The sequence below is a fragment of the Tachysurus fulvidraco genome, chromosome 22, assembly GCF_022655615.1.
Source record: "Tachysurus fulvidraco isolate hzauxx_2018 chromosome 22, HZAU_PFXX_2.0, whole genome shotgun sequence".
Lineage (NCBI taxonomy): Eukaryota > Metazoa > Chordata > Actinopteri > Siluriformes > Bagridae > Tachysurus > Tachysurus fulvidraco.
Genome location: NC_062539.1, coordinates 11,025,833 through 11,052,323, shown reverse-complemented (window position 1 = coordinate 11,052,323; position 26,491 = coordinate 11,025,833). Strand labels below are relative to the sequence as shown.

At 37.7% G+C, this 26,491-nt stretch overlaps 1 protein-coding gene across 4 annotated transcripts in view; it reads right to left on the bottom strand.

Moving 5' to 3' along the window:
* The window catches only part of kcnq3 (potassium voltage-gated channel, KQT-like subfamily, member 3), a 36,194-nt gene that overhangs the window by 8,554 nt on the left and 1,149 nt on the right, over positions 1 to 26,491 (bottom strand). For all 4 annotated transcript variants that reach the window (XM_027176809.2, XM_027176811.2, XM_027176813.2 and 1 more), the window contains exons 3-11: positions 12,160 to 12,250; positions 11,672 to 11,798; positions 10,587 to 10,759; positions 8,609 to 8,779; positions 6,132 to 6,242; positions 4,768 to 4,863; positions 4,404 to 4,498; positions 2,566 to 2,592; positions 128 to 363 (exon numbers count right to left, since the gene is read on the bottom strand). In XM_027176809.2, the coding sequence (XP_027032610.1) occupies positions 128 to 363; positions 2,566 to 2,592; positions 4,404 to 4,498; positions 4,768 to 4,863; positions 6,132 to 6,242; positions 8,609 to 8,779; positions 10,587 to 10,759; positions 11,672 to 11,798; positions 12,160 to 12,250 (1,127 nt within the window). The remainder of the gene's footprint in view (positions 1 to 127; positions 364 to 2,565; positions 2,593 to 4,403; positions 4,499 to 4,767; positions 4,864 to 6,131; positions 6,243 to 8,608; positions 8,780 to 10,586; positions 10,760 to 11,671; positions 11,799 to 12,159; positions 12,251 to 26,491) is intronic.

Below are 26,491 nucleotides of genomic sequence, written 5' to 3'. Positions count from 1 at the left end.
GTATGTAAAAAAAAGAAACTGATATGACCAAAAGTCATAAGATGAAATTTGATTTTGAATTCAAGTTATTAAATGTTTTTTCCACACTTACATTACACAAATATAAAAAAATTCTGTGTGTCCGTACCCTCTGAACTCTGTCGCAGAGAGTAGGCTTTCATTCTGAATGCAGTCCTGAATCTCTCTCTGTTACTGAAGCCTGCAGGTTTTGCCTCCTTAGATGGACTCTCTTCAGCCACCTCTGCTGGTCCACCATTCCCTGCTCCGCTCCCAGGATTCCCAGCAGGCATCATAAGCCAGCCTCTCACTGAAGATGGCCGCGGTGTAGGCAACCGTACACGATCCAGCAGAGTCAGCTTCTGACTGAGACACAAAGCATTACAGCACTGTTTAATCTTGCTTAATGCTGGTATTGTTTCCTCTGCTCATAAAAAGGATGTGAGAGAGCAAGTGCATATTAGACAAAAGAACAGTGAAATGGAAAAATCATCACTGAAATAAGGAAAGACAGTATCAGGTAACAACTTAACCCCCTGGCTCCACCTGCTTTATCCTCCATGACTGCTGAAGACTTTGCTTCTTTTTAAACAGAGAAGATTGACTTCTGTGAAGGTCACAAAAAACATCACCTTCTGTCACAAAAAAACATCACCTTTGTGTTGGGACAGTGACTTTAACAAAAATTATCTCAAGTGAATAATCATTAATATACTGTATACACACTCGCTAATTTAATAGGAGCTGCTTATTTCAGTTATTCAATCAGTCAATCATGTAGCAGCAGCAGTGTGAATAAAATCATGCAGATCCAGGTCAAGAGCTTTAGTCATTGTTCACAGGAAACATCAGAATAGGGAAAAGTGGAATGGATGCCAGTGTTATGCTGGTGAGCTGAAGATCTGCTGGATGAAACTCGTTGTTGATGAGAGAGAAAAGAAGAGAAAGATTAGACTGGTTTGAGATGACAGGAAGTTTATAGCAACTCTTTACATCTATGGTGAACAAAAACATTGCAGACTGCACAACAAACACATAATGAGGTGCGTTAACTGAAGCTCTTGAGAGAGAGAGAGAGAGAGAGAGAGAGAGAGAGAGAGAGAGAGAGAGAGAGAGAGAGAGAGAGAGAGAGAGAGAGCACTGCAAATCTGTCATAAATGTAAAAATGGTCACATGGCCTACAACTGTTAGAAAATATCTGGGTATTAGCATATTTAGTTTTCCTTGATCATTTTATTGACCTTTAAAAATTGGTTAAACCTTCAGCACAACTCACTCACACAAGCACATTTATTCACATTGCCTGTAGGAGAAACCAGACACTCTTCTCTGAGAAAATACCCCCAAACAACTCAGGGCATTCACACACAGAGATCTCTCCTGAGTGCAGAGAAAGGCAAGTGACTAGACTGGTGAGAGAAGCTCTAAGGTTACACAGACTGTCTTCTGAGACAGATCAGACAGAATTACAACTAATCACCATGCAGTTTGAGAAGACACTTTCCCACACACAGCAAACACACACAAAATCACTTCTCACGGAGCTTGAATCGTCTATAGACAAATGGTGGACTTTGATGTGTGTATACGTGTGTATATGTAGGAGTGTGTGTGTGTGGCATATAAGAGAATTGCCACTGAAAGAAGGGTGAGGTCAGGCAGGAAAAAACTCAAAGGAGTCACCTGTAACTCATTCACACTGAATGAATAAATGAATTAATAATGATAACTAAAATGAAGGTCACATCTGTGTGTGTGTTTTGCTCTAGTTTTACCATAGAGAGAGAAAGAGAGAGAGAGAGAGAGAGAGAGAGAGAGAGAGAGAGAGAGAGAGAGAGAGAGAGAGAGAGAATGAATGACTATTTTGTGAGTTAGAGAGAGTAGTAACTTGATCATTAAGAGGAAAACCTGGATTACAAAACAAAGGTGATGCTGAGGCTATGCTGAACTGTGCATACTCCACCCACCTCTCCTCTCCTCTGTTCTCTTTCACTCTCTCTTTCTCTGTCTTTTTTGCACAGAACATGCTGCACTTAATATCCAGTGGTGGGTCAGTGTCTGTGTCAAGGACATCTACAATATGAAAGATTTTCCCCACAGTGTATGACACACGTGCACACACACACACACACACACACACACACACACACACACACACACACACACACACACACACACACACACCACACACCACACACAGTTGCAAGACTCAGACTATCTAATATCCACTTAATATACTCCTGACATCGCTGACCAATCTATGATTAGGACAGACACACCCTCCCTCTTTCTGCACCATCATTTTTCAGTGCATCACAATTCATTCTTTCCTAATGACTTCAGACAGATGTCATACCCTGCAAAGGTCTGCTCACCCTAATGACTGTACTCATTACAAAGAAGGATGGGATTTTCACGAGAACATTTACACATAACACTTGACATCATGTCTGCTGTGAAAGCCATTTTTTGGGGACTATTTAAAGAAACATATTATACAGGCACATTAATCCTAAACTTAATACCAGCTATAATCAGAAATTAGAGGGAAATAGAAGTGAATCTTACCTTGCAATTGCTTCTAAATTGTCTTTCCTTTAAAGACAAAATAACACTTGGAGTTAGCAAGCAAGTCATTTTATGTTTATCATTCAACACACACACACACACACACACACACACACACACACACACACACACACACACACACACACACACACACACAGAAGGAATTTAAAGGTCCCAGTAGTGTTAGCTTGGTGCTGGGATTTGAACTCATAACCCTAGGAGCAGAAATCTCAGCTCTTAACCAATGAGCTACCTCTACAGAAACTGTTTACATTATTTCTCATAAAATATTTACCTATATCACTTGTATGTTTAAAAATGAAAATGTACACTCAAATAAAACACAGTAATTACAGAAACAGTATATATATTCTGTGTCTATATGAACCCTCAGCTCACACATGTTCAGTACCTCAATAAACTCCTGGGAGAGCTGGAGATGGAACTTCAAATGCAAAATAACTATAAAAAAATAAAGCAAATTTGACATAAATAACAAAATGACAAACAGAACTAATGAAAAAAGAAAAAAAATACAGCAGAACATAATTGAAGCTACATTAAGTGATGTCACATCGGCATGAAACTAAATATGAAAGATCAAAAAAGAAAGAGTGGGAGTGTGTGCCTGTGTGTGCCTGTGTGTGTCTGTGTGTATGGTGATATGAGATAGCATGAAAACATGCAGCCATCCCAACCTGCAAAAAGTATTTTCCGGGAGGAATTCCGAAACTTATTTCCAGGGATTTCAGAACAGCGTAACAGATATTGCGTCATCGGGTAGGCGTGGCCTATTTGATCATCTAACCCTAACCATAACCATAGTTTTTGGTTGTTTATTTGTTTTCTAAAGTAGATCTACCTGTATGACTGTTTTGTCCTTCGTAGGTATGCTCTTTTTTTGAAAGAGGACGTTTTTCCAAGACCTCCGGAAACACGCCCATTTTCCGTCGTGGTAACGAAACCCCTGGAATTTAGTGAATGCCCTATAAAAAAGGTTTGGAGCACAGTCTCTGTCGCGCATGTGCGCTCTTGCTCGCTCGCTTTAGATTCCGGGAGATTTTAAACTCATTTGCGGGCATCAGGGAGCCGCTATCAATATGCGGGAGACTCCCAGCATTGTAAAGAAATGTACCCGACCCGAAGTGACCCGAATCACTTTTTACCCGAACCCGACGTGCACAATTATTATTTTTTTAAGAAAGACCCGAATTTTTTTTAACCCGACTGGACCCGAATGTTGCACACACCGATGCAGCCCTGCACGCACCAGTCAGACAGAAAAGTTACTGCTAAAGCATGAATTCAAAATGGATTAACAGGTCTGTTTCAACGAAAATTAGTTTACCGCCAGTCACACGATGTCGCATGCGGTCTTGGCAAACAGAGGAGAGGCCGGAAAAGGACTCGAGTCGATGCACACATGCGAGATACAGTAGTTCGGGTCTTCTCGGGTCCGTTCGGTAAAAACACATTCATTTTAAATTAGCCGAGACCAGACGCACGTGAAACTTAGACCCGAACCCGCTCGGGTTTCGGGTCGGACCTCGGGTTTTCAGTGGACCCGTGAAGACTCCCAGAACTTCCGGGACACTTGGGATGTCTGAAATATGTCTTTCCCACTGTTGCTTTTAGAAATGTAATGTATTGCAGGGAAAGAAACATGAATGCAGGTGAAAAAGGTCATTACAGGATTCATTACTTGGAAAACAACAAACCTGTCTCTAACTAATCTTTGAAAGGTACTTTGTAGCTAAAATCCCTAGAAGATCAAAACAGAGAGAGTGTGTGTGTCTCTGTGTGTCTGTGCCTGTGCGTCCAAAGCTTACTGCATGTACCTGAAGCATGGCAAAGAGATCACTGTTTCGTAGAATCTCCATGTTGCTGTAAGGTCTTCTCTGACAGGATTAGTAGCATAGTATCTCCAGGCCGACTGGAATCAAAAGAGTAAAGTAACATCTCAAAAATTATAATACAATAATATAAAAACAATAATTGTTATAAAACAATAATTACAGATTGTTTTCTACAACACATGATCCTGAAGACTGAAAAATTACGAAAATTATTCTTTAAATCAATGGGGTGGGTTTCATTTTAGCTCATAGATCCTTGTTTAATAATTAGTATAATTCATATGAACAACTGACTCAGGATTATAATGGCAGCTGAGAGAGTGTGAGTTGCTAGATGAAAACTTACTTGTATGAGTCCAGCTGCAGGGTGTCTACGTTTCTCAAAATGTTTCTGCCTATGCTGCTCTTGAACTTTAAGAGCCAAACCAGAACCCAAAATACCCTGCAGAGAAAACCAATCAAACACGAATATTTCTGAATTCAGGGATCCCCAGACATTAAGCAAGGAAGCAAGGAAACCAGTACCAGTTCAATCAGATAAAATTCTTTTTTCAGTAAAATTATTTTACAGTGAAGCTGGGAGTACATCAAGGTAATCTGAAGTCATGGGTTTCATCTAGTGCATTAACTCATGTGCAACCAAAGAGTGTATAGATTGCACAACTAATGACATTATACAAACACTGTGTGCTCCAATATTATATCTAAGGTGAAATGCAACGGAAGCACCTTCAGAGAAAGCTTAAATAATCCATAAATTAACTTATTATACAAAGTATTGGCCTGCTTTAATCCCTGGGGTCTCATTCCTAAATGTGTGTACATTTCTAAATTTGTGCATAATAAGCACCAAACAACACAAGAAAATTAGGTATTTATCACACATGCATACCCATGGCTGTGTACACTGTATGTTGATAAATCCCTTACATTCTAAATTGATATGCATGTGCTTGGTCGTGCTCATCTGCATAAAGAAATTCACCCAAACCACCAAATATGGTAAACAAAAATATGGTAAAAATGGATTATCTGGCACATTGATGTGACTTAAAAAAAAGATTTCACAAGTGCATTGCATCACCTACATACATTTAGAAAATGCAGGTTTTAAAAAAGTAATGTATTGCAGGCTGAGCCTCGTACTTGGTTGAGAAACAAAAAACCTGTCTATAATTTCTCTTTGAAATGTATTGTAGCTAAAACCCCTCGAACAGAGATCAATTGAAATACACTGGGCAAACAAAATTAACTGATGATTCAGTCCTCACTCGCACCAGAGTTTGCAGTGGTCATGAACCAAAATTATGAAACAATACTTTTGATGGAAGATCCTCATAATTTCCCTTTATTATACTTTTCTACCACTAGAGGCTCCTGTGTAAGTAAGGTCATGTGTGTGGAAATAAAAGCACACCTTCCTGCTAAAAAAAATGATAAATCGGACACACCTGATAAGATGTTAAAGTTAAAATAAAAAAACAAAAAAAATTCCATAACCCATTCTGTTTGGTTGATGATTTTTGGCAAAGCAATTGCTCTATAAATCTAAATACAGACAGAAGTAAATCAAAGCACAGCATGCAATAGTAATTTGAGTGCCAGTCACCACTGAACAAATGAAATGTGTCCTAGCAAGCTAAAGAGACTGGATTGATGATAAATTGCATCTTCCCATATGTAGATTTAGCAAGGATGTGAAATACTTACCGCTGGTAACGCAAAAAACGAAACACCAATCAAAGTGAAGGCTCCGGCAAGAAGACGACCTGGCCACGTCTTTGGTGTCTTGTCACCATACCCAATGGTTGTCAAGGTTATCTAACACATGGATGAATTATTACTGACTCATTAGTGACTGGTAATTCTCTTCTTATTTTATTTACATTTACATTTCTGGAATTTAGCAGACACCCTTAAAAAACAACTTACAGAGTAACTTACATTTTATTTTAATTTATACAACTGAGCAATTAAGGGGTTAAATGCACTGGTGTAGTCTAAGTGATACGCAGGTATACGCCGTATACCCACTAGGAAAGGCCAAGGATTTCCGAATACCCACTTAAAAAGCGCGAGGATACGTAACAATATCGTTTTGTGACAGAACTTTCATTCATAAATTCACCCCGCACTGTGTTGCGAACACAGACTTTGGTTGCGATTGCGAATCACTAAAGTTTTTGGACCATTGGGGCTTCCGAGGCCTGTGACCTGATCTGACGTCACCTACCAAGGAGGAAAATCAGTTGCTTGACTGTCTTTTTTGGTGCAAATTTGAAATTAACTAACTAATGTAAAAGAAGATATGAAACAAAAGCAGACTCAAACTACACTCTTTGTGTTTTCGGAAGCCTGCGCCTAAAGCTACCGCAGCTTTGGGTGACATTTCACCCACAGCCCGAGTACAAATGTATTTGGAAAGCTTTGTGAACTACCAGTTCATAATATTCTGCAATGAAAGAGTGTTGGTGATAGAATTGAACAAATGTTATTGTTCACTCTTTAATGTACATTGAAAATTGACAGCTGATAAAACCTGTGCTCCAGGTCCCATATTCATATAACATTTAAGGCTAAATGTAGCTCTTAAAGGTATAGTTCACCTAAAAATAAAAATTGTGTTATTTCCTCACCCTCAATTTGTTCCAAAACTGTATGAGTTTCTTTCTTCTGTTTAACACAAAATATGATATTTTGAAAAATGTTGGTAATCAGACAGTTGGCAGCACCTATTGACCTTCATAGTCTATATTTTTTCCTACTGTGAAAGTCAATGGGTGCTGCCAACTGTCTGATTACATTTAGCCTTAAATGTTATATGAATATGGGACCTGGAGCACAGGATTTATCAGCTGACTGTCTTTTGTTGCCTATAATAAATTGGAATGTTGATAACACATAAGCAGTCTTTAATAATGCTCTAAATTACATGTAGATGCATATTTTATGCATTAGTGAGTGTGGTGGTGGCTATGGGGTGTCGCTCTAAGATGGGTGCGTATGAGGCTGGGAGGGGAAAAAAAAATCACAGTATACTCACTACAAAAAACTAGACTACACCACTGGTTAAGGCCATTGCTCAGGGGCCCAGCAGTGGCAGCTTGTTGAACTTGGGATTCTAACTCATGAACTTCTAATCAGTAGTCTAACGCCTTAAATACTAGGCTACCACTTCCTCACATTTCAAACTTTACTCTCTTTTTTACAAAATCCATCAGCTTCTTATTTTTACACTGACATCCTTAAGCACATTTCCAGTGATAGAACCATAAGTCACACAAAACCAGCTTGGTAACTCAAAACACCACACACATTGACACACAAAAACAACTTAAAAAACTTTAGGACTCTCAAGTTCAGATTGGACTTTCTATGCAGAAACATAGAATATGTTAAAATTAAATCTGAATATGGTGAAGATTCTCTGTCAGGTTGAAAGACAATAACCGAACTGAAATGTGACATGCAATACACAAAATAATTTTTTGTGATTTTCATTATTTACACTGAAAAGCAACCATTATTGAATTGCTTTTATGTCGGACGGGAAATTGCTTTTTAAATATTAAATGTAGTATGTTGGAAGTGAATTTTATCTACAATTAAATGCAAGCCATTCCACTGCATTGCATTTCACCATGAAACCCTAATCACAAACTTCCTCCCTGCCTCTGTGTACCTGTTCCTCGTGTCTAATTGTCATGTCTATTTTGCTGTGCAACTACCGGAATCCATGTAGACCTATGTCGTCGTTGTAGTCCAAGTCTGTGTCCCTGTTTTGTGTTTTTAGTTAATAAACCCTTTTATTTTACACTATCCTGCATTTGGGTCTGTTTCTATGCCCGCGTCCCTGATACCAGTAACATGATGCTGTTGCCACCACCTAACTTCACAGCTGGGATAGTGGTCTTTCCAATAAAAGCCTCATCCCATTTCCAATTATTTTGGACAACAGGGAATCAGCTGTAAATTTAGCACAGCCAATGTATATGTATGTAATTTATACATGTAATGTAATGTACTGTAAAGCACTACAACTGTAGAAACAGTTTCCAACCATACAGCTATAAATCAAGTACTTTAATTTAAATACTTTTAAATTATTTTTTGTTTTGCTAAAATAACTAAACTAACTGGTACTGTAGGGATGTTTGTGTTTAATAAGGCATGTTCTCCACTCTTACCAGTCCCCACCAGAGTGCATCAGCATAGGTATCAAAATCTTGGGCAGGTGTTGGGGTGCCATCTTCATCATTGGGTAGCGTCATCAAGACAACATCCTTCTCCACAAGATAGACCAGGAAGGAGGACAGGATAAGAGACAGGAAGCCAATGTACCATGCAGTGATCAGTTCCTGATACACACAGACACACATGAACAGCCAGTCAATTGTCTCCTGGTCCCTGTTAATCATTTTTAAATAAAATTCTGCAAAGTATAGTTTACTTAATGCCCAATTTGCATTAACATTGAAGTTGTAATCTGTAACATTCAATTTGTAGTCTTCACACTTACTTGTGTTTTTACAATGATGCACCAAAGACAAATCTTGAACGTGGTCTATTGTAATTATAATAAATATCATAAAAAAGTGTGCCCCTTTATGAAAATGAATTGTCCTCACATTCTGTATGTTCTGGCGATAACCTTGCTGATATCTAGATCTGGCCAAGTAATTAAAGCACCAGCAGAAGAAATGAACTAAAAAAATTTTTACACTGTGTCTCTTTCTTGATTTATAAGAAAATAACACAGAAAATATGTGACAACGATTGGCAATCAGTAACATAGTGGGAGTTACTGGAAAAGCAAAGATTAAAAAAAAAATAGCTGTCAGTGTTAAATATTTCCACGTAATGAATTCTGTAGGGATGTCTTCATTACGGTGGCCGAGAAGTGCAAAACACATTAACAAATCTGAATAGACATGTGTAAAGTTCTCCGTTTAAATATAAGAAAATAACATAATTAATCCACAGTAATCCATTCCATCCATCCATTCCAACTTTTCCCTGCAGCAGACTGTTGAACTTCATGTATACCTTGAGTGACAGGTGTCTTGCCCAATGATCGCTAAGTGTTCCAATCACAAACTATAACAGCCTCTTCCGGGTTGTCTGAATTGTCGTTGTGTTCTCGGATTTGTGTTTCGTGCAAAGACTCAGGGCCTTTTTACACCTGGTCACTTCATGTGTTTTCTCTGATCTGATAGCTATCTGATTTGTTAAAACTGTTCCATTTACATTAGGCCACATAAATGCGTCTCGGCGAATTGGATATCAATCTGATCTTTCTACTCCCACCCAATATGCAAATATATTTCACCTCATTTCCGGGGTAATTGAAATGGAACACGCTTTGGTGTATGCGGTTGCTACAAAAAACAGCATTTACTGTTTGCTGCCTTTTCGCTGGCAGCAGAAGTGCATTTTAAGACCCAACGAGACACCTGGGTGTAAGATCGGAGCCAGTGCTGGTGGGAAAACATATTTGTTTCTGGCGCGATGCACGACTTGCGAGTCACCTGCTAGTGACGTACTTCCGTTTGGGAGGAGTATAGTGCTGACGTATGTGGCTTAAATAACCACATGCATTTACACCTGTCCAGTTTCATCTGAAATGCGTCCCAGACCACCTCCTGAAGTGGTTTGAGCGATCGGATTTATATCCGTCTCGAAACCGTTTCAGAGGGCATTTACACCTGGTCTTTTTACGATCGGATAGCTATCGGATCACAGAAAACGCATGAAGTGTCCAGGTGTAAAAACCCCCTCAGATAACCCGGAAAAGGTAGGTATAGTTTGTGAATGGAAACTTGCCGATCATTGTACAAGAGACCTGTCATTCAAGATATACAGGTGAATGGCACATGTCTTGTCCGATGATCGGTAAGTTTCCATTCGCAAACTATACCTACCGTTTCCGGGTTGTCTGAATTGTCGTTGTGTGTTCGGATTTGTTGTTTTGTTTTCGGATTTGTTGTTTTGTTTTCGGATTTGTTAATGTGTTTTGCACTTCTCGGCCACCGTAATTCATACATGAAAAGCTTCACATAGGGATAAACACTGGATGCAATAGCAATAGGAACAAGAAACACTAGAAGGCCATTCTCAGCTGCCAATTTAATGGATGTGTATATGTGATTGCATGTGTGTGATTACCTTGCTGTGAGCATATATTGCAGACCCCAACAGTTTCCAGGTGCCACCTCGCCTGTCCATGCGCAGCATACGCAGAATCTGCAGAAAGCGCAGGCTCCGTAGAGATGTAGCCAAAACATTTCCCTGGTTTCCTAAAGCAACTACAGGTACTGATGCTATCAGCACAAAGATATCTGTGCAAACACACAATACCTCTTCTTCATTAATGAGAAAAAGTGCAAGTACAGTATGTGTTGCATTAAGGGCTGCATAATAATGATTTTACTAGTCAAACTTTCATTAAAAAAAGTTAGTTAGTCAATACCTTAGTGAACCTTGAAAGTATTTTATGTAGTTTTACTTAGTTTGTTTTTTACAGCAAAGACAACATCAAACCACACATCAAATAATAGCCAATCTGCAAATTAGACCCAAACTGTAAATTAGATTTCCAGCTTCAATTTTTTTTAAAACAGTCTTTAAGGGTATGTCAGACATGGCAGTTAAAGTTAGGTTTATGGAATTATGGAAAGAATAAAATGATCAGTTGATGATTTAACACTGATCTCAGTAGCAGCTGAAGTCGAATGCTATTTTTTTTCTATAGAGCGCTGATCAGGATGGTAAATACAATGAAAATACAAGTTGTAGAATTCCAAAGGGAACAGATAGGACTGGAAATATAGGTCCTGTGGACACCATTATATTAAGTGATAATATTGCATTAAAGGAAGGAATTCTTCTGAAATATTTTCAGATTACTAAAGTCTGCATTTTTATAGCCAAAAAGGAGACAAATAGCTCCTAGGAGTGTCTGGGAAATATACTAATCGACTAGTCAACTAGTCTATTCAACCCCTAAAAACATTAAGAATAATGGCATGGAAAATAATTCATTTTAGACGAGTAAATTTACTTTACCAGGTAATTTTGATCGAGTTTTTCACTTGCATAATGCTCATGGTGTAAAAAAAACTAAGCAGCAAAAATGTTTTTTTTTCCCTTGAAGGACTTGAAATCAGAAACAGATTGATTTATAGATCATTTTGCAACAGTATTACTGAAAGTACACAATGTGTGTGTCAGTATGTGTCTAATACACTTGCCCAATATACACAGTGGTTTGCGAGCGAATTTGAGACGTCCTCTCCAACCCTTATATCTACAACGGCATCCTGCTGCCCAGATCCTGAGCACAAACTCACTCCCAAAAATAAAAATAGTGAATGTCTCCTACAGAGAGGGTGAAAGACATGAGAGAGGTGAAACAGAGAGAAGAGAAAACAGAAAATGTTAAATAACAAACTGTTTTTTTTACCAGCATCCCACACACATAACTATGTACAGTATTTCTCAAATCTCAACTCTGTGTGTGTGCGTGTGCATGTGCTCGTGCGTGTGCGCGTGCGTCATATGAAGTCATCTCCTGCATTAGCCTTTCCTTTCCAGAGGTGATTAACTGTGTGACAATCTATAATTATTCTGGGTTTACTATACAATGACTATACAATGTTTGACTGTAGTCACTGAACTTCATTGTTACTGAACACACAAAGTAGTACACATACATACAAGTTAACATGCACACACTTACCAGAACCACCAACCAGTGACCTGAGTCATCTTCATACTCTTTAAATGTTGTCAGAATCGCCAAAATGAGACATGCCAGAACTATCAAAAACCTAGAAACAAAGAATAAAATGTGCCACAAGTTTAAACAAAAATTCTTTTTGTTTCATTAAAGATCACAGCAAAAATTAACCATCTGGTCAGAAATCATTTTGCACGATCATTTATTTGGTCGAAGTTTGTTGGATTTACTGTAGCTGTTTTGAATTGCAAGTACATCCTTCTCTTTAGTGTTCCCTGCAGCTTCTCAACCTCAAAACAGATGAAAGTTTACTGCCGAGCCTGCCTAGCCAACACCATGAAAAATGAAACCCTGTAAATTTACAACAATGTTCTGACAGCAAGTTGTACATTTACAGTGCAAAACAATACAAAACTATTTTACAGGATAAAATTTTGCTAAATGTATATAACTCTTAAGGCCCTTAACCCTTTATGCTCCAGGGAAGCTGTATCATGGCTGACCTTGTGCCCTGACTTCAACCTCCAAAGCTGGATAGAAAGAAATTTACTGTGCTGAAATGTATACATGACTAAAATAAAGGCTTCTTCTTCTTCTTTTTCTTTTTGTATCTATAAAAAGGGGGTGGGTGGTTACATTTATACTGTTTTGGCTTAAAGTAGGACTTCTTCGAGATTTCAGTGAAAATAATAAAGTAGTGGCTTTTTGTAAGGCATGATGAAGCCATATATGTGTGGTGAAACATGGAAAGTTTACAGTTAAATAATTTAACTTAAATTAACAAATTGTACAAGCTCTCCCATATGTAAGTGACTATTATGCTTATACAAAACAGTATTAGAACTTGAAACATACTTCTGTAATGTGAATTGTGTCAGCACGTGAATGAATCCCTGAATAAGAATCACAGTCATTACTTGCACAGTCTGAGGCAATGCATAATGGAGTGATACAAACCATCTCTACTAGTTCTGGAAGGAAAAGCGGTCAGTAAAAAATGTAAGGACATAGATTGGTAAGTTACATATGAACCCATTGTGCTAGAAATAAGTGGAAGCCACCTGGGTGTTAAGCCCTTGAGTTAATAAGGATGAACAAGCAAAGACAAGTGTGATAAAGCAGGGGCCTTTTATAGGCTTCACATGTCAAATCATGGTCATAACATGACAACTGCTATTAGTACTTAGCCAGAGCACATGCAAATGTCCACTAGTTCCAGAGAGAAACCACTGTGGAGATCCTAATCTTTGTTGCAGGACCAATGTTCCATATATAAACCACAGATCACCAAATAAGAAGCTGTTCAAATAAAATGTTGCAAAATAACAATATGTTATTAAAAGGAATAGAGAGAACAACATTGAAAGACCCAGTCAATTACAGTCTCAAAGAAAAGAAAAAAAAAACCAGAAGGAAGCAGATAATATTTGTTATCTATTAATGTGTTTTAGACTAGCTAGCAAACTTTAGGACCAGCTAGGCTAAACTAGTAATATGTACTTTTCACTAAAATAACTGGTTATGCCATTTCATCAGGAATACTAAATAAAAATATTTGCTACAAGGTTTTTTTTTGCTGTTTTAAGTACAAGTTTAGTAGATTCAAAAAGGTACTGAAGATTTACTATGTTATTATAATATAGTCATTATATAGTCAGAGTAAAGTCATTCGATACAGTATAATCTAATAGCACTTTACATTTTCCCAGAATACCAGGCAAGCTACAGTATCGAACTGTAAACCCTAAAACATCAACCTGTTCTTTATTGGTAGGATGTTAATGGCCCACTTCATTTTCTTTTCTCCCAATTTCAGAGCATGGGATATATTGGAAATTGACTGAGTATTACAAAAAGCTAAACCAACATTTACGTAACTTCATAGGCCTTCAGAAGATGTGTGATTAATTTGCGTGTGAAATAATAATTCTGAGAGACCCCAAAGACACCAGATGAGGGAGATGTTCTCTCAATCTGAAATGAGCAAGTAAAAAATATTTCCTCATTTTGCTCAGTACCTCACACTTTAACCCCTTTTACTCTGAATCAAAATCTCTGTCTTTCAGTCTTTCATAAGACACAGAAGTGTTCAACACAACAGGGTAAGAGAGCTGAAATTCCTGAGAGACTTGCTAACATGAAATTTGCACCAAATATACAATAAAGAAATGAAGAATCAGCACAATGTCACATCAACATACACACAGACACACACGGGTTATAGGCAAATAATGCTGATGTGACTGGAGACTGGACACAAATCATGTCATACTGCAGTGACCCTCTCTTTACAAGTACAGGTGAGACATTTATAACACAGAGGCAAATCCTACTCATGTGACTAGACATATGTAATGAACAACAAAATTTTAACATGGCAGCACTTAACTGATGAATACAACACATTTGCACAACAAAATGTGCATCATACTTTGTGCACTTACATACGGCAGCAAAAGACAGAAAACTGTCATACCATTTATAAGTATGCATAGGTCTGCCACATCTAGTGTATGTCTCATGGTTGTTGTTTTCATGCAGGATTAGCTTACAAGACCTTACATACCTATCTCAAGCAGTGATCTCTAACTACTGGTGTTGCTGTTGCATACATTTGCTAAATGCACATAACCTTTCACAGACAATTAACGTGATTGGATGATTGTGCATTAGGGTACAGTATTAGAATGTGATCGCAAATGTTAGAAAAGCCACTTTAATGTTCATGTGCAAGAACAAACAGACAAATAAACATAAAATTATGCAAACAATGAAGAAAAAGAAACATTTATCTTCTGAATTACAAAATAGCAATGCACTGTGGTCTAGGAATAAAATCAATATAAATTAGGAATATTGTTAACATGAAACAATAAAAAGCCATCCAGTGTAAACTGCATCCACTTTCAGTTAATACAAATATGAATACAGAAAAAAAATTGAATAAAATCTTCTCCTTCTACTTTCGGCTTTTCCCGTTAGAGGAATCATCTGTTTCCACCTTTCCTCTGAATCAACTCTTTCCTCTGCATTATCTACTCTCACACCAATTAATTTCACAACCTTTAACACATCCATGTATCTCCTCTTTGGCCATCCTCCTGACCTCTTACCTGGCAGCTCCATCTCCAACATCCTTCTACCTCTGTACATGGCCAAACCATCTCAATCTAGCCTCTCTGATCTTGTCTCCAAAACAGTCAACCTTAACTGTCCCTCTATGTGCTCGTTCCTAATCCTGTCCATCCTTGTCACTCCTAAAGAGAATCTCAACAACTCCTCCATCTCTGCCTCATGTCTTTAACCCATACAATAACCTATAGCTGGTCTACTGTCTTGTACACCTTTCCGTTGCTTCTTGCTGAGAATTCTCCTAACACTTTTCTCCACCCACTTCAACCCACCTACACTCGCATCTTCACCTCTTTATACACTAACCGCTGCACTGGACTCCAGCACCTTCTTGACCTCAATCCCGTGACCTCACTGTTTTACCTCTCTCCCTCTCATTCAAGCACATGTATTCTGTCTTACTTTCATTATTCTTCTTTCCAGAGCCGACTTCCACCATTCCAGGTGTTCCTCCACCTTCTTTCTACTCTCACTAGAGATCACAATGTCATCTGCAAACATTGTCCATGGAGATTCCTGTCTGACTTCATCTGTCAACCTGTCCATCACCATAGCAAACAAGAAGGGACTTAAATCCGATCATTGATATAGCCCCACCTACACCTTGAACTCTTCTGTCTGACCTACAGCACTGCTGTCATACATATTCTGTACTACTCTGATGTACTTCACTGCCACACCGGACATCCTCATACAGTACCATAGCTCCTCTCTCAGCACCCTATCATACACTTTCTCTAAATCCATAAAATCGCAGTGCAGCTCCTTCTGACCATTTCTGTACTTCTCCATTAACATTCTCAGCGCAAAAATTCCATCAATAGTGGTCTTTCTGGGCATGAAGCCATACTGCTGCTCACAAATACCCACTTCCTTTCTTAGACTAGCTTCCAATACTCTTTTCCTATAGCTTCATTGTGTGTCTCATCAACTTTATACCTCTGTAGTTGTTACAACTGCACATCACCCTTATTCTTATACTGTAGATCGGCACTAGAAAACTTCTCAGAACACTTCTTCCATCTTCTCACATTCTAAAATCCTGTTGAATAATCTAGATAGAATAATCTAGATAGAAACTTCACTGCTGTCTCTCCTAGACACTTCCACACCTCAACAGGTATTTCATCTGGACCAACAGCATTTCAACTTTTGATTAACCTCAGAGCCTTCCTCACCTCAGCCTTTCATATCTGTGATCTCTTCCTCACTTTTTCCCCCTCTCATTTTTCCCCTTTCATTCATCAGCTCCTCAAAATACTCCTTCCATCTGCTCTACACACTCTCCTCAGCTGTTAGCACCTTTCCATCACTATCTTTTATCACTTATCTGTTGCACAGCCTTCCCATCTCTATCTCTCTGTCTCAATAATATGTAAAAGTCCTTCTCACCTTCCCTTGTGTCTAACCTGGCATACAACTCATTTTATGCTTTCTGTTTGGCTTTATCCTGCCTAATTTCTTTGGTCCATTCTAAGTCTCCCTTCTGTTTAGCTAGCCTCTTCCTCTGAATGCTGTCCTGTACTTCCTCATTCCACCTAGGACACACCTAGAACCCTCCTCCCTGTCTCTCTGATTACTTCTGCTGTAGTTTCCCAGTCATCTAAGCTCTTCCTGACCACCCAAAGCCTGTCTAAGCTTCTGTCTGAACTCCTTACAACATTCTTCCTTTTTCAACTTCCACACCACTAAGAAGAAAAAAATTATTTCATCTTTCCTCTCCTCTTCTTCCTGACCACCAGAGACATCTTACACCACCATCCAATGATGTCTGACTTCACTGTCTCTTACCATTACCTTGCAGTCTCTAATCTCTCTCAGAATGCCTCTTTTACAGATAATGTAATCTACCTTCTTACTCCTACCTCCACTTTTATATGTAAACTCTATGTTCCTTCCTCTTCTGGAAATAAGTGTTAAATACAGACATTTTCATCCGCTTAGCAAATTCCACCACCATCTGTCCTTCTACAGTAGGTTCCTGTCCTTAACACCAAACCTGGCCTCATCACCTCTGTTCCCCTCACCAACATGCCCGTTGAAGTCTGCTCCAATCGATTCTCTCTCCCATCTGGAAATACTCACTATCACCTAATCTAACTCAATCCAGAATCTGACCTTCTCTTCTAACTCACAGCCTACTTATGGAGCATAACCAGTGACCACATTCAACATCACCCCTTAAATTTCTAACTTCAAACTGATTACCCTGTCTGACACTCTTTTCATGTCTAAAACATTCCTCACAAACTTATCCTTCACTCTGACCCCATTTCTCTTCCTATCCACACCATAATAAAACAGTTTGTATCCCCGTCCAATACTACTGTAATGTGTCTGTCTGTGTTTTCCCCTTGTTTCTGTCTGCCGTCTCTCCCTGATGTTAATTGTTGACCCCGCCCACCTATCTGTTACCATGGACACTAATTACATTCTATCTCTTCCTCAGGTGTTTTGTCTTAGTCCTTGTCTGTCTCTGTTTTGTGATTGGCTCTCGTTCACCATATATACTCTGTCTGTTCACTTCAATGTTGTTGGTTGTTTTTGGTGTTGGTGTGTGCATGTCCATGTTCCCGTTTCCTGTTTGTTCCGCGTTGCCTGCCTGTTTGTTTGTGTTTTGTTTAGTAAAAACCTCTACACTGCATTTGGGTCCTCACTCGCCTTTGTTTCACCGTGTCACATCGTGACAACTACATACTTTACTCCCCTTCCACCTGGTCTCCTGCATACACAAAAAACTTTTCATCATGTCCGCCAGCTCTTTACCTTTCCCTGTCATTGGTACAATGTACCATTGACAGGGAAGAGGGACAGCTCAGGTTGACATTGGCCAACAGTAGTACAATTTCCTCCAGCAACCTCAACCAATCTGGTATGGAATTCCCACTGACAATTTGCATGATTAAATTTGGCAAGTTTTACGCCTGATGCCCTTCCCTCTCTATTTATTCTGGCTTGGGACCGGCACAGAAGTTACTGGCTTGCAATCCCTGTGGCTAGACTGGGCACTAAATAAATAAATACAGAAATTAACTTTTTCATTTTAAATGTCAAAGGGGAAAAATAAATAATCAGGAATTTTTTTTTTCCTATTATCCATTGTACTACATTTTATACTTTTTTTTATACTATTTGCATTTGCAGCAAGCATTCTTAACAGAACAATGCATCCAAATAAAAATTAGCAAGGTATTATTTACTAGCCAGCTCTCCCCTATCACATGCCAGATGCCAGCTGAAAAGGGTGATGGCTAAAATAATATGCTTCCTCCAACACATACAGAGCAAACCACCACATCTGTTCAAAATGCTGATCACAGGGCAGTGAAACACACTTGGAGGAAAGTAAAACCCACCCTGTACTGTATACAGTACACAGTCACCTCTGATTGGCTAGTGTCCATCTTCTCATCTGACATTAATACCTCACTAGTACTTCTATGACTAAATGGGCAAATCTCCACAGCTACCTAGCAAATCTAGTGGACAGCCTTCCCGAGACACAAAGGCTATTATAACAGCAAAAGGACAGAATCTAGAACGCACACATGGGTGTGTTAGTGAGAAGTCCACAATCTTTTGGCCAGAGTATATTTATTATTGCATATTTTTTAAGGGAACCTTAATGTAAAAGCATTTACCCAGAATAATGTGTATTTTAATAAATGAATTTTAAATATAAATTTAATATAATAATAAAATGTATATATTAAAATATAAATACTATAATTGTACATATTTATTTATTTCTAAAGTCAAAATTAGATATATTTGTTTATAGTTAAACATATCTGTAAAATAACTCATCAAAGGCATCCAGCATCTAGCAGAGTAGCTCCTCGTTTGTGATTTTCTTGTAAATTTGTGTAAATTTGTTACTCACAGTGTGTTGTCATAGTGAAAATAAAATACAGTATAGTAGCTAGAAAAAAATATTTTGCCAGAATTTAATTAACTTTATTTAACTTTATTTATTTAACTTTATTTGAATTTAAATCAATCAAGTTAATTATTATTATTACTATTATTAGAATTTGCATTCTAACACTCTCTTTGTCAATTTTCTTTGACAATATAGCAACTCTAAGCTACGAATTTAAGTCTTCACTAGTGTTCATAATCCCTTTGTTGTTCTGTGCAACACGCAGTTTGTACTTTAAGGTGAATGTTTTGAAATAATAAACAAGGATTTGCATGTGATGAACATCTCTCTCTCTCTCTCTCTCTGTCTCTCTCTCTCTCTCCCTTTTTCTCTCTAACTGTCCGAGTAATTATAAATGCATACTTTGCTTTTATTTACTGTCAGTAGCATTTGCTGTATCTGTGCTATGTTTAGGTTAATAATAAAAGGGCATGGCTGTGTACAAACTGTCAATAAGTAGTAGTGAACAATTCACAGATCACAAAATGAACTCAGAACAATTCACAGGTCAAACAGAATCCAGTTTTACAAAAGCCAGAATTTGCACACACACACACACACACACACACACACACACACACACACACACACACACACACACACACACACACACACACACACACACACACATGGTTTGTTTACCTGGTTTAAACTGTGACCAATGGCTTTACTGACTCATACAACATGCACAAACATGCAAAAACTTGCTGCATTTTGCAAAACTTTGACACGCAAGACAAATGAGCACACAATCACTCTAAGCAGTCCATTTAGCTTAGAAAAAAGAGCGAGCTCTTAAGCACTTAAGGTACCATTAGATGTTATTAAAGAGGTGAAAGCTAAAAGCACCTGTATATGTTTCAGATGATTTCCTGGAACTGCAACTTACAATTGTGTGTGATTGTATGTGCAGAAATGATTAAATATTTCTTAGCATATACAGTACAGTGGTATGAAAAAGTGTTGGCCCCCTTCCTGATTTAATTTTTTTTTCACGTTTGTAACACTTTAATGTTTCAGATCATCAAACAAATAGAAATATCAGTCAAAGATAACACAAGTAAACACAACATGCAGTTTATAAATGAAGGTTTATATTATTAAGGACAAAATCAGGAATGGGGCAAACACTTTTTCAAACCACTGTAACTGTATCTTAATTTTTATTTAGAATTTACTTATCTCTTTTTACTGTTGATAATTAGTTCATGATAAGCGCATTATTAGACATTGCAAAGTATGTATTTATATATGATTAAATGTGGTAGTTTTGAACACCTAAGCTTTTTTATTTTTATTTCTTGCTCTAACAGTTGCAAGCCTTGTCTAAGTTTGACTACATTACATTACATTAAATTCACAGCATTTGGCAGGCACCCTTATCCACGTACAGAAGTGCTTAAATCTCTACCATTGGATACATTAATGCTGGTTCACTAGGTTACATACTTAAAGGTAGGGTCTCTCGAAGTTTGAAAGCCAATGTCGACATTTCAAATCACCAAAACAAACACGCCCCTAACCCAAATGGGCCCCACCCCTGTATTGATAGCTCCGCCCACACATACATACGTAACCCAGGCAACTAATAGAAAGAAATGTGTCCTTATCATAGCTGAAGGGAAGAACAATAAACAAACAAGCAAAAATGACACACAAGCATAATCATGAAAAGGACAAAGGCATATATTAGTTCTGTGTAACAAAGAAAAACCAACGTTACTCACCTATAGAGAAGGAAAAAAGCATCTCGGCATCTTAAGTAAAGTTGAGTTTCCCGAGTCAGTAACTCCTGAGCTAAACGCTGTTACTACACAAAACACGGTTGTATCTGCCTCTCTACATTACTACGATAGAAAAGAGGTGTTATTTGTGTAGTAACAGCGTTTAGCTCAGGAGTTATTTACTCGGGAAACTCCAATCTGTGAATATGCGCCAACTTCCTGCTCCTTCAGTTCTCTCCAGCGCTGGAAAGCTGATCCTATATTAACACGTCCTACTTCTGGCCTTATCGTTTATTTTTATCCTCCATGTCAATGTTAAAACCGCTTTCTGCTAATGTCACACACGCGCACTGAACACACTTATTATTATACGTTTGTTTTGAGTTTTGTTTTGATTTTTGTTTATTATCGGCCTGACTCAGTTTTCTGAAGCATTTCTCAAAAATCGGAGACCCTGCCTTTAACATACCATGAGTTTAAAACATTGTTCAAAGTTACAATGAAAAAGTTTCAAAGTTTTTTTTGTTTGTTTGTTTTGTTTGTTTGTTTGTTTGTTTTTAAATGCAAAAATAGGGAATAGTTTCCTTAATAAGTAGGTCTTCAACTGTCTGTTGAAAATAGCCAGTGACTCAGCTGTCTGGACCCCTAGGCATGACTAAGCATACTATTACTAAGCTTTAGAAATCAGATTGTTTACTCAAACCAAGCATCCCAGATTTTTAATGCATATTACCAGTTTGGGGTAAAGACTGTTGAATGGTTGATCAGGTTCAGTAGAAATTCCTCATTTGAATAGCCTTTAGCTGCTTGTTTTCTGAAAGTAATGTGGTGAAATATTTTACTGACAGACAATAATGTGTAGAGTAAGATATGTTGGATTGGTTTTCTTTATTCATTCTAGAGCATTCTTAAAGCAACGGCTGTCTCAAAGACCACTTAAGCAAGTTGCTTATCTATTTTTTTTTACTATAGTGCCTGTATGACAGACTTTGAAATGGCTCCCTGTGCCCATATGTGGCTTTAAAAAATGCTGTAAAATAAGATATATATTAAATTAAGTATTATGTACATTTAAAAATGATATATTATTTCTAATAAATTTAACATTTCAGTCTGTAAAATTAATTTAAATTTGAAAGATCTTGTAACTGTCAGATTTTATAAATAAAAAGAAACAAAATATAAAGAAATGAACAGACATATTTTAATACAATCTTAATATCTGCTTATTTATAACTGCTGTTGTCTGTTGATTTATTTCTTTGCTCTCACCTGTCCCTCTGCAAACACTCACTCTGTGTGTGTGTGTGTGTGTGTGTGTGTGTGTGTGTGTGTGTGTGTGTGTGTGTGTGTGTGTGTGTGTGTGTGTGTGTGTGTGTGTGTGTGTGTGTGTGTGTGTGATATGTTTGTTCTTGTCTAGTAGACTTATCAAGTGGGTTGTGAAATTTAATTACATGTCCCATTCAGTGTGAAAGCTTCTATTACAGTATAACAGCTCATACTAACTACACTTAATGCAGATACTGTACCCCTGCATAGTTTCTATGGTAACACTGAAAAACAAGGGTGAAGTAGCATTTGAATGTTGCATCTCTCTCTCTCTCTCTCTCTCTCTCTCTCTCTCTCTCTCTCTCTCTCTCTCTCTCTCTCTCTCTCTCGCTCTCGCTCTCACTCTCGTTCTATGTGTGTGTCTATGGCCTGATAGCCTGGGCTCTAAATGCATAGAAACACAAACATACAATCGTCATCATAATCAGGATGCACAATGATATAATCATACTCTAAAGGCTTAGTTTAAGGTATATTAGTATCCTTCTTTAAGCCATATACTGCAAGAAGTTATGGGTTTAAGCTACAAAGCATACCTGAGTTTGGACAGAAATTACATACCTGACTTAGACACATAAAATTAAAAAAAAATTAAATATTAGGCATATATCCATTGTATCCCTACATCACCAGAAACACATTTGCATGTCTTGTAGGTTGAATAATTTTAATATCTTTTAGTGGTAGATCTAATTTGGAATAGTTGCTCAGCAACAGACAACACTTTACTGCATATCACTGTACCATCCTTCCAAAGCAAAAAATCAAACACACACACATGCTTTAGTAGCACACAGTGCAGAGACACAAATTCATAAGCATCTCAATTTTATGTGTCCTCATGCCCATGTATGTTTGTCAAAGGGCACTGGAACAGCCCTCCTCCACTCCAAGTGGAAATGTTACTGTGGCAACATGTCACATGACTGGACTTAAGAAGCATGAACAACTACTGTGTGTGTGTGTGTGTGTGTGTGTGTGTGTGTGTGTGTGTGTGTGTGTGTGTGTGTGTGTGTGTGTGTGTGTGTGTGTGTGTGTGAGAGAGAGAGAGAGAGAGAGAGAGAGAGAGAGAGAGAGAGAGAGAGAGAGAGAGAGTGAGAGAGAGAGAGATCATCAAAGTGTAAGGCACTTAGAGTCTGATGAACTGTATCACATTTCTGATTAAAAACAAGTCCAGAACAGGCTATGAACAGACTATGTGTAACTTTAGGCATACAGGCACATATCCCAAGTTGTTTTTGGGTACATGTTGTACTCATTCTCTCTTCTTAACACAACATACTGCTGCAATAAAAAAAAAAATGCACATGTCATGCCAATCAAAGTTACACATAGGGTTAGTCAGGGGTAAGAAATCACCATGTGGTTGTGAGAATGCTAGGTAATGTCATTTTAAATTGGAAAAGCAAAGAAGTTCCCAACTGTAATTATAGACTCTTAATGTATGCCTGTGTTGACTTGGTATGTTACTTAGGGTGCTTGTAATTAGCCCATTTCACAACAGTACAATATTATTATTAGTGCTTGGAAAAACATACATTATCCTGCACTTCTGGTTACTGTAGGTGCCAAACTGCATTTTGTTGACTTGTGTACATGTGTAATGACAATAAAGTGGAAACTAATCTAATCTAATCTAATCTATCTAGTCTTTCACAGTACTGTCACTGCTATCTGTATGATACAACGGTCTCACCATAACAGTTTTCATTCATTCATTCATTCATTCATTCATTCATTCATTCATTCATTCATTCATTCCTCATTAGTAACTGCTTTATCCTGGCCAGAGTTGCAGAGGAACTGCTAACTATCGCACTAGGCAGGGACACACCCTACATGCTTGTGCATTGCTAGGCTCCATGCCCACACATTAGCACACATTAGTACCCTAACCTGCCAAGATTGGTGCTACTGGCAAGTGGTGGAAAAAAGTAAATGTTTAAAATTAGGAAACCTTTAAATGTTTGTAAGGAGCAAATGTACCACATCAAAAATAGGCAAAACTGTTTCTTTAAAATGAACTAAATATTATTACTACATGCTACATTCTACAGTTGCTTATTTAACCATTCAGTTTTTCTTAAATGTAAACAAAACACTACAAATCCCCAAGGTGAATAAATATCTAAACTTATTGTTTTTATCTTTGGATCTCTGAATTTAGCTTAGTGGTCAGCAATGCAGCTCAGTTTTTTTTTGTGAGAGTGAACCCAAAAATACTAACATCTCCTCTTCAGGACATGGTGATTGACTTGGCGAGTCCACCACCCCCCATCAAGTGCTTTGTTGTGTGAGCGGTGTGTTTTGTGTTGGTTGTGTGCTAGAAATTGCTAGACATCACCCAAGATGGCGCCACAGATGGCCTCTGTGTGTTGGTGCGCTTTGTTTTGTTATGTCTTTTAAAACATGTTTTTTAGTATTGACCAGAGAAGAGCTCATGAATATAAGGGAAACAAACAATACAGATTTATCACAAATCTGACTGTTTCTCACACTTGCCACTATGCACATCCTGCATTAGTGTATAATTCATTTCTCTATTCTTGTTTACATCCGACTGCTTGTTTTTCTTTTTTTTGTAAATCTTTATGGTTATACATATTATTATACATATTATTATTATTATTATTATTATTATTATTATTATTATTATTATTATTATTATTATTATTTTTCTAAACTTTGTTTCTTATATTTATTATATTTATGCTTCTTCTCTATTATTAATATGCACCAACACACCAAGACAAATTCCTGTACATGTAGATCCTACAGTACCTGGCAATAAACCTGATTCTGATTCTGAATTCAAACTTTCTTTTAGACATTTGAATTCATTCTGCTTCCGTAATAAGGGATGTATTGGGATGTGGTGGGTTAGTGGTTGCTGTGATGTTTGTTCAGATTATTATTATTATTATCATTATTATTATTATCATTATTATTATTATTATTATTATTATTAGTAGTAGTAGTAGTAGTAGTAGTAGTAGTAGTAGTAGTAGTAGTAGTAGTAGTAGTAGTATTTAATTCCCTATCCCACTCTTCCTATCATGCAACATGAGCCATTGTGGTAAAAATCAGAGGAGAAAAATAACTTTAATGGCTCATGTTGCATAATTCATTTAAGTTGTTTGTATGTATACTGCCTGCCCAGAAAAAGCTCATCACCTGGATTTAATTATGAAAATAAAAAAATGATTTCAGTGGATATTTACTGCAGTGATTATTATGTTTCACCTGGAAGCAAAAAAATGTTACTCTGGTTCAGAGGGGTCAAATTACTGGCCTTCAACAAGCAAAGAAAACAACTAAGGAGATTGCTGAAACTACTAAAATTGGGTTATGAACAGTCCAATGTATTAAAGGTCCTAAATCAAATCGTAACAGTACAATCGTAGAAATCCAAAGTTATGTTTAATAGAGAAAGTGAGAGCATTTCCACACAAGCTCTGTAAAGGGAACTCAAGGGACTGGGACTTAACAGCTGTGTAGCCTTTAGAATACCACTTGTCAGAGAGGCTAACTGAAAAAAGGCTTAGACTGCATAAAGATTTGACTCTGCAGCAATGGAATGTGGTCAAGTCATCTTAAAATCATCTCCTCTCTGATCCTCTATAATGAAGCACTTCTAATTAACCAGAGCAAACATGCATTTAGGCTCCCTGTGTGTACGTGCGTGCGTGTGTGCGTGCGTGCGTGTGTGCGTGCGTGCGTGTGTGTGTGTGTGTGTGTGTGTGTGTGTGTGTGTGTGTGTGTGTGTGTGTGTGTGTGTGTGTTTGTGTGTGTGTGTGTGTTTGTGTGTGTGTGTGTGTGTGTGTGTGTGTGTGTGTGTGTGTGTGTGTGTGTGTGTGTGTGTGTGTGTGTGTGTGTGGTGCATTTATTAAAAGGATCACTTACATAATTACTTTTCATGCTTTTGTGCTTTATAGCATATTAACAATCACTAATCGACATCCTCTCGCTCGCTCATCTCTCTCTCTCTCTCTCTCTCTCTCTCTCTCTCTCTCTATCTATCTATCTATCTAAGTCCGTTTGCTCAGGTTTTCGTTTCAGCACCATGGACAGCAATTACGGTACAGTACGTTAGATTGAGATTACTTTCCATTTTAGCTTATAATTTTTTTTATTAAGTATGTCCACCCAGGCTGTGCATACACAAAAAGACTATATCTAGAAGAACGAGTTTTTCAGTTTCTTCCTCTTGGACAACCCTTAATGA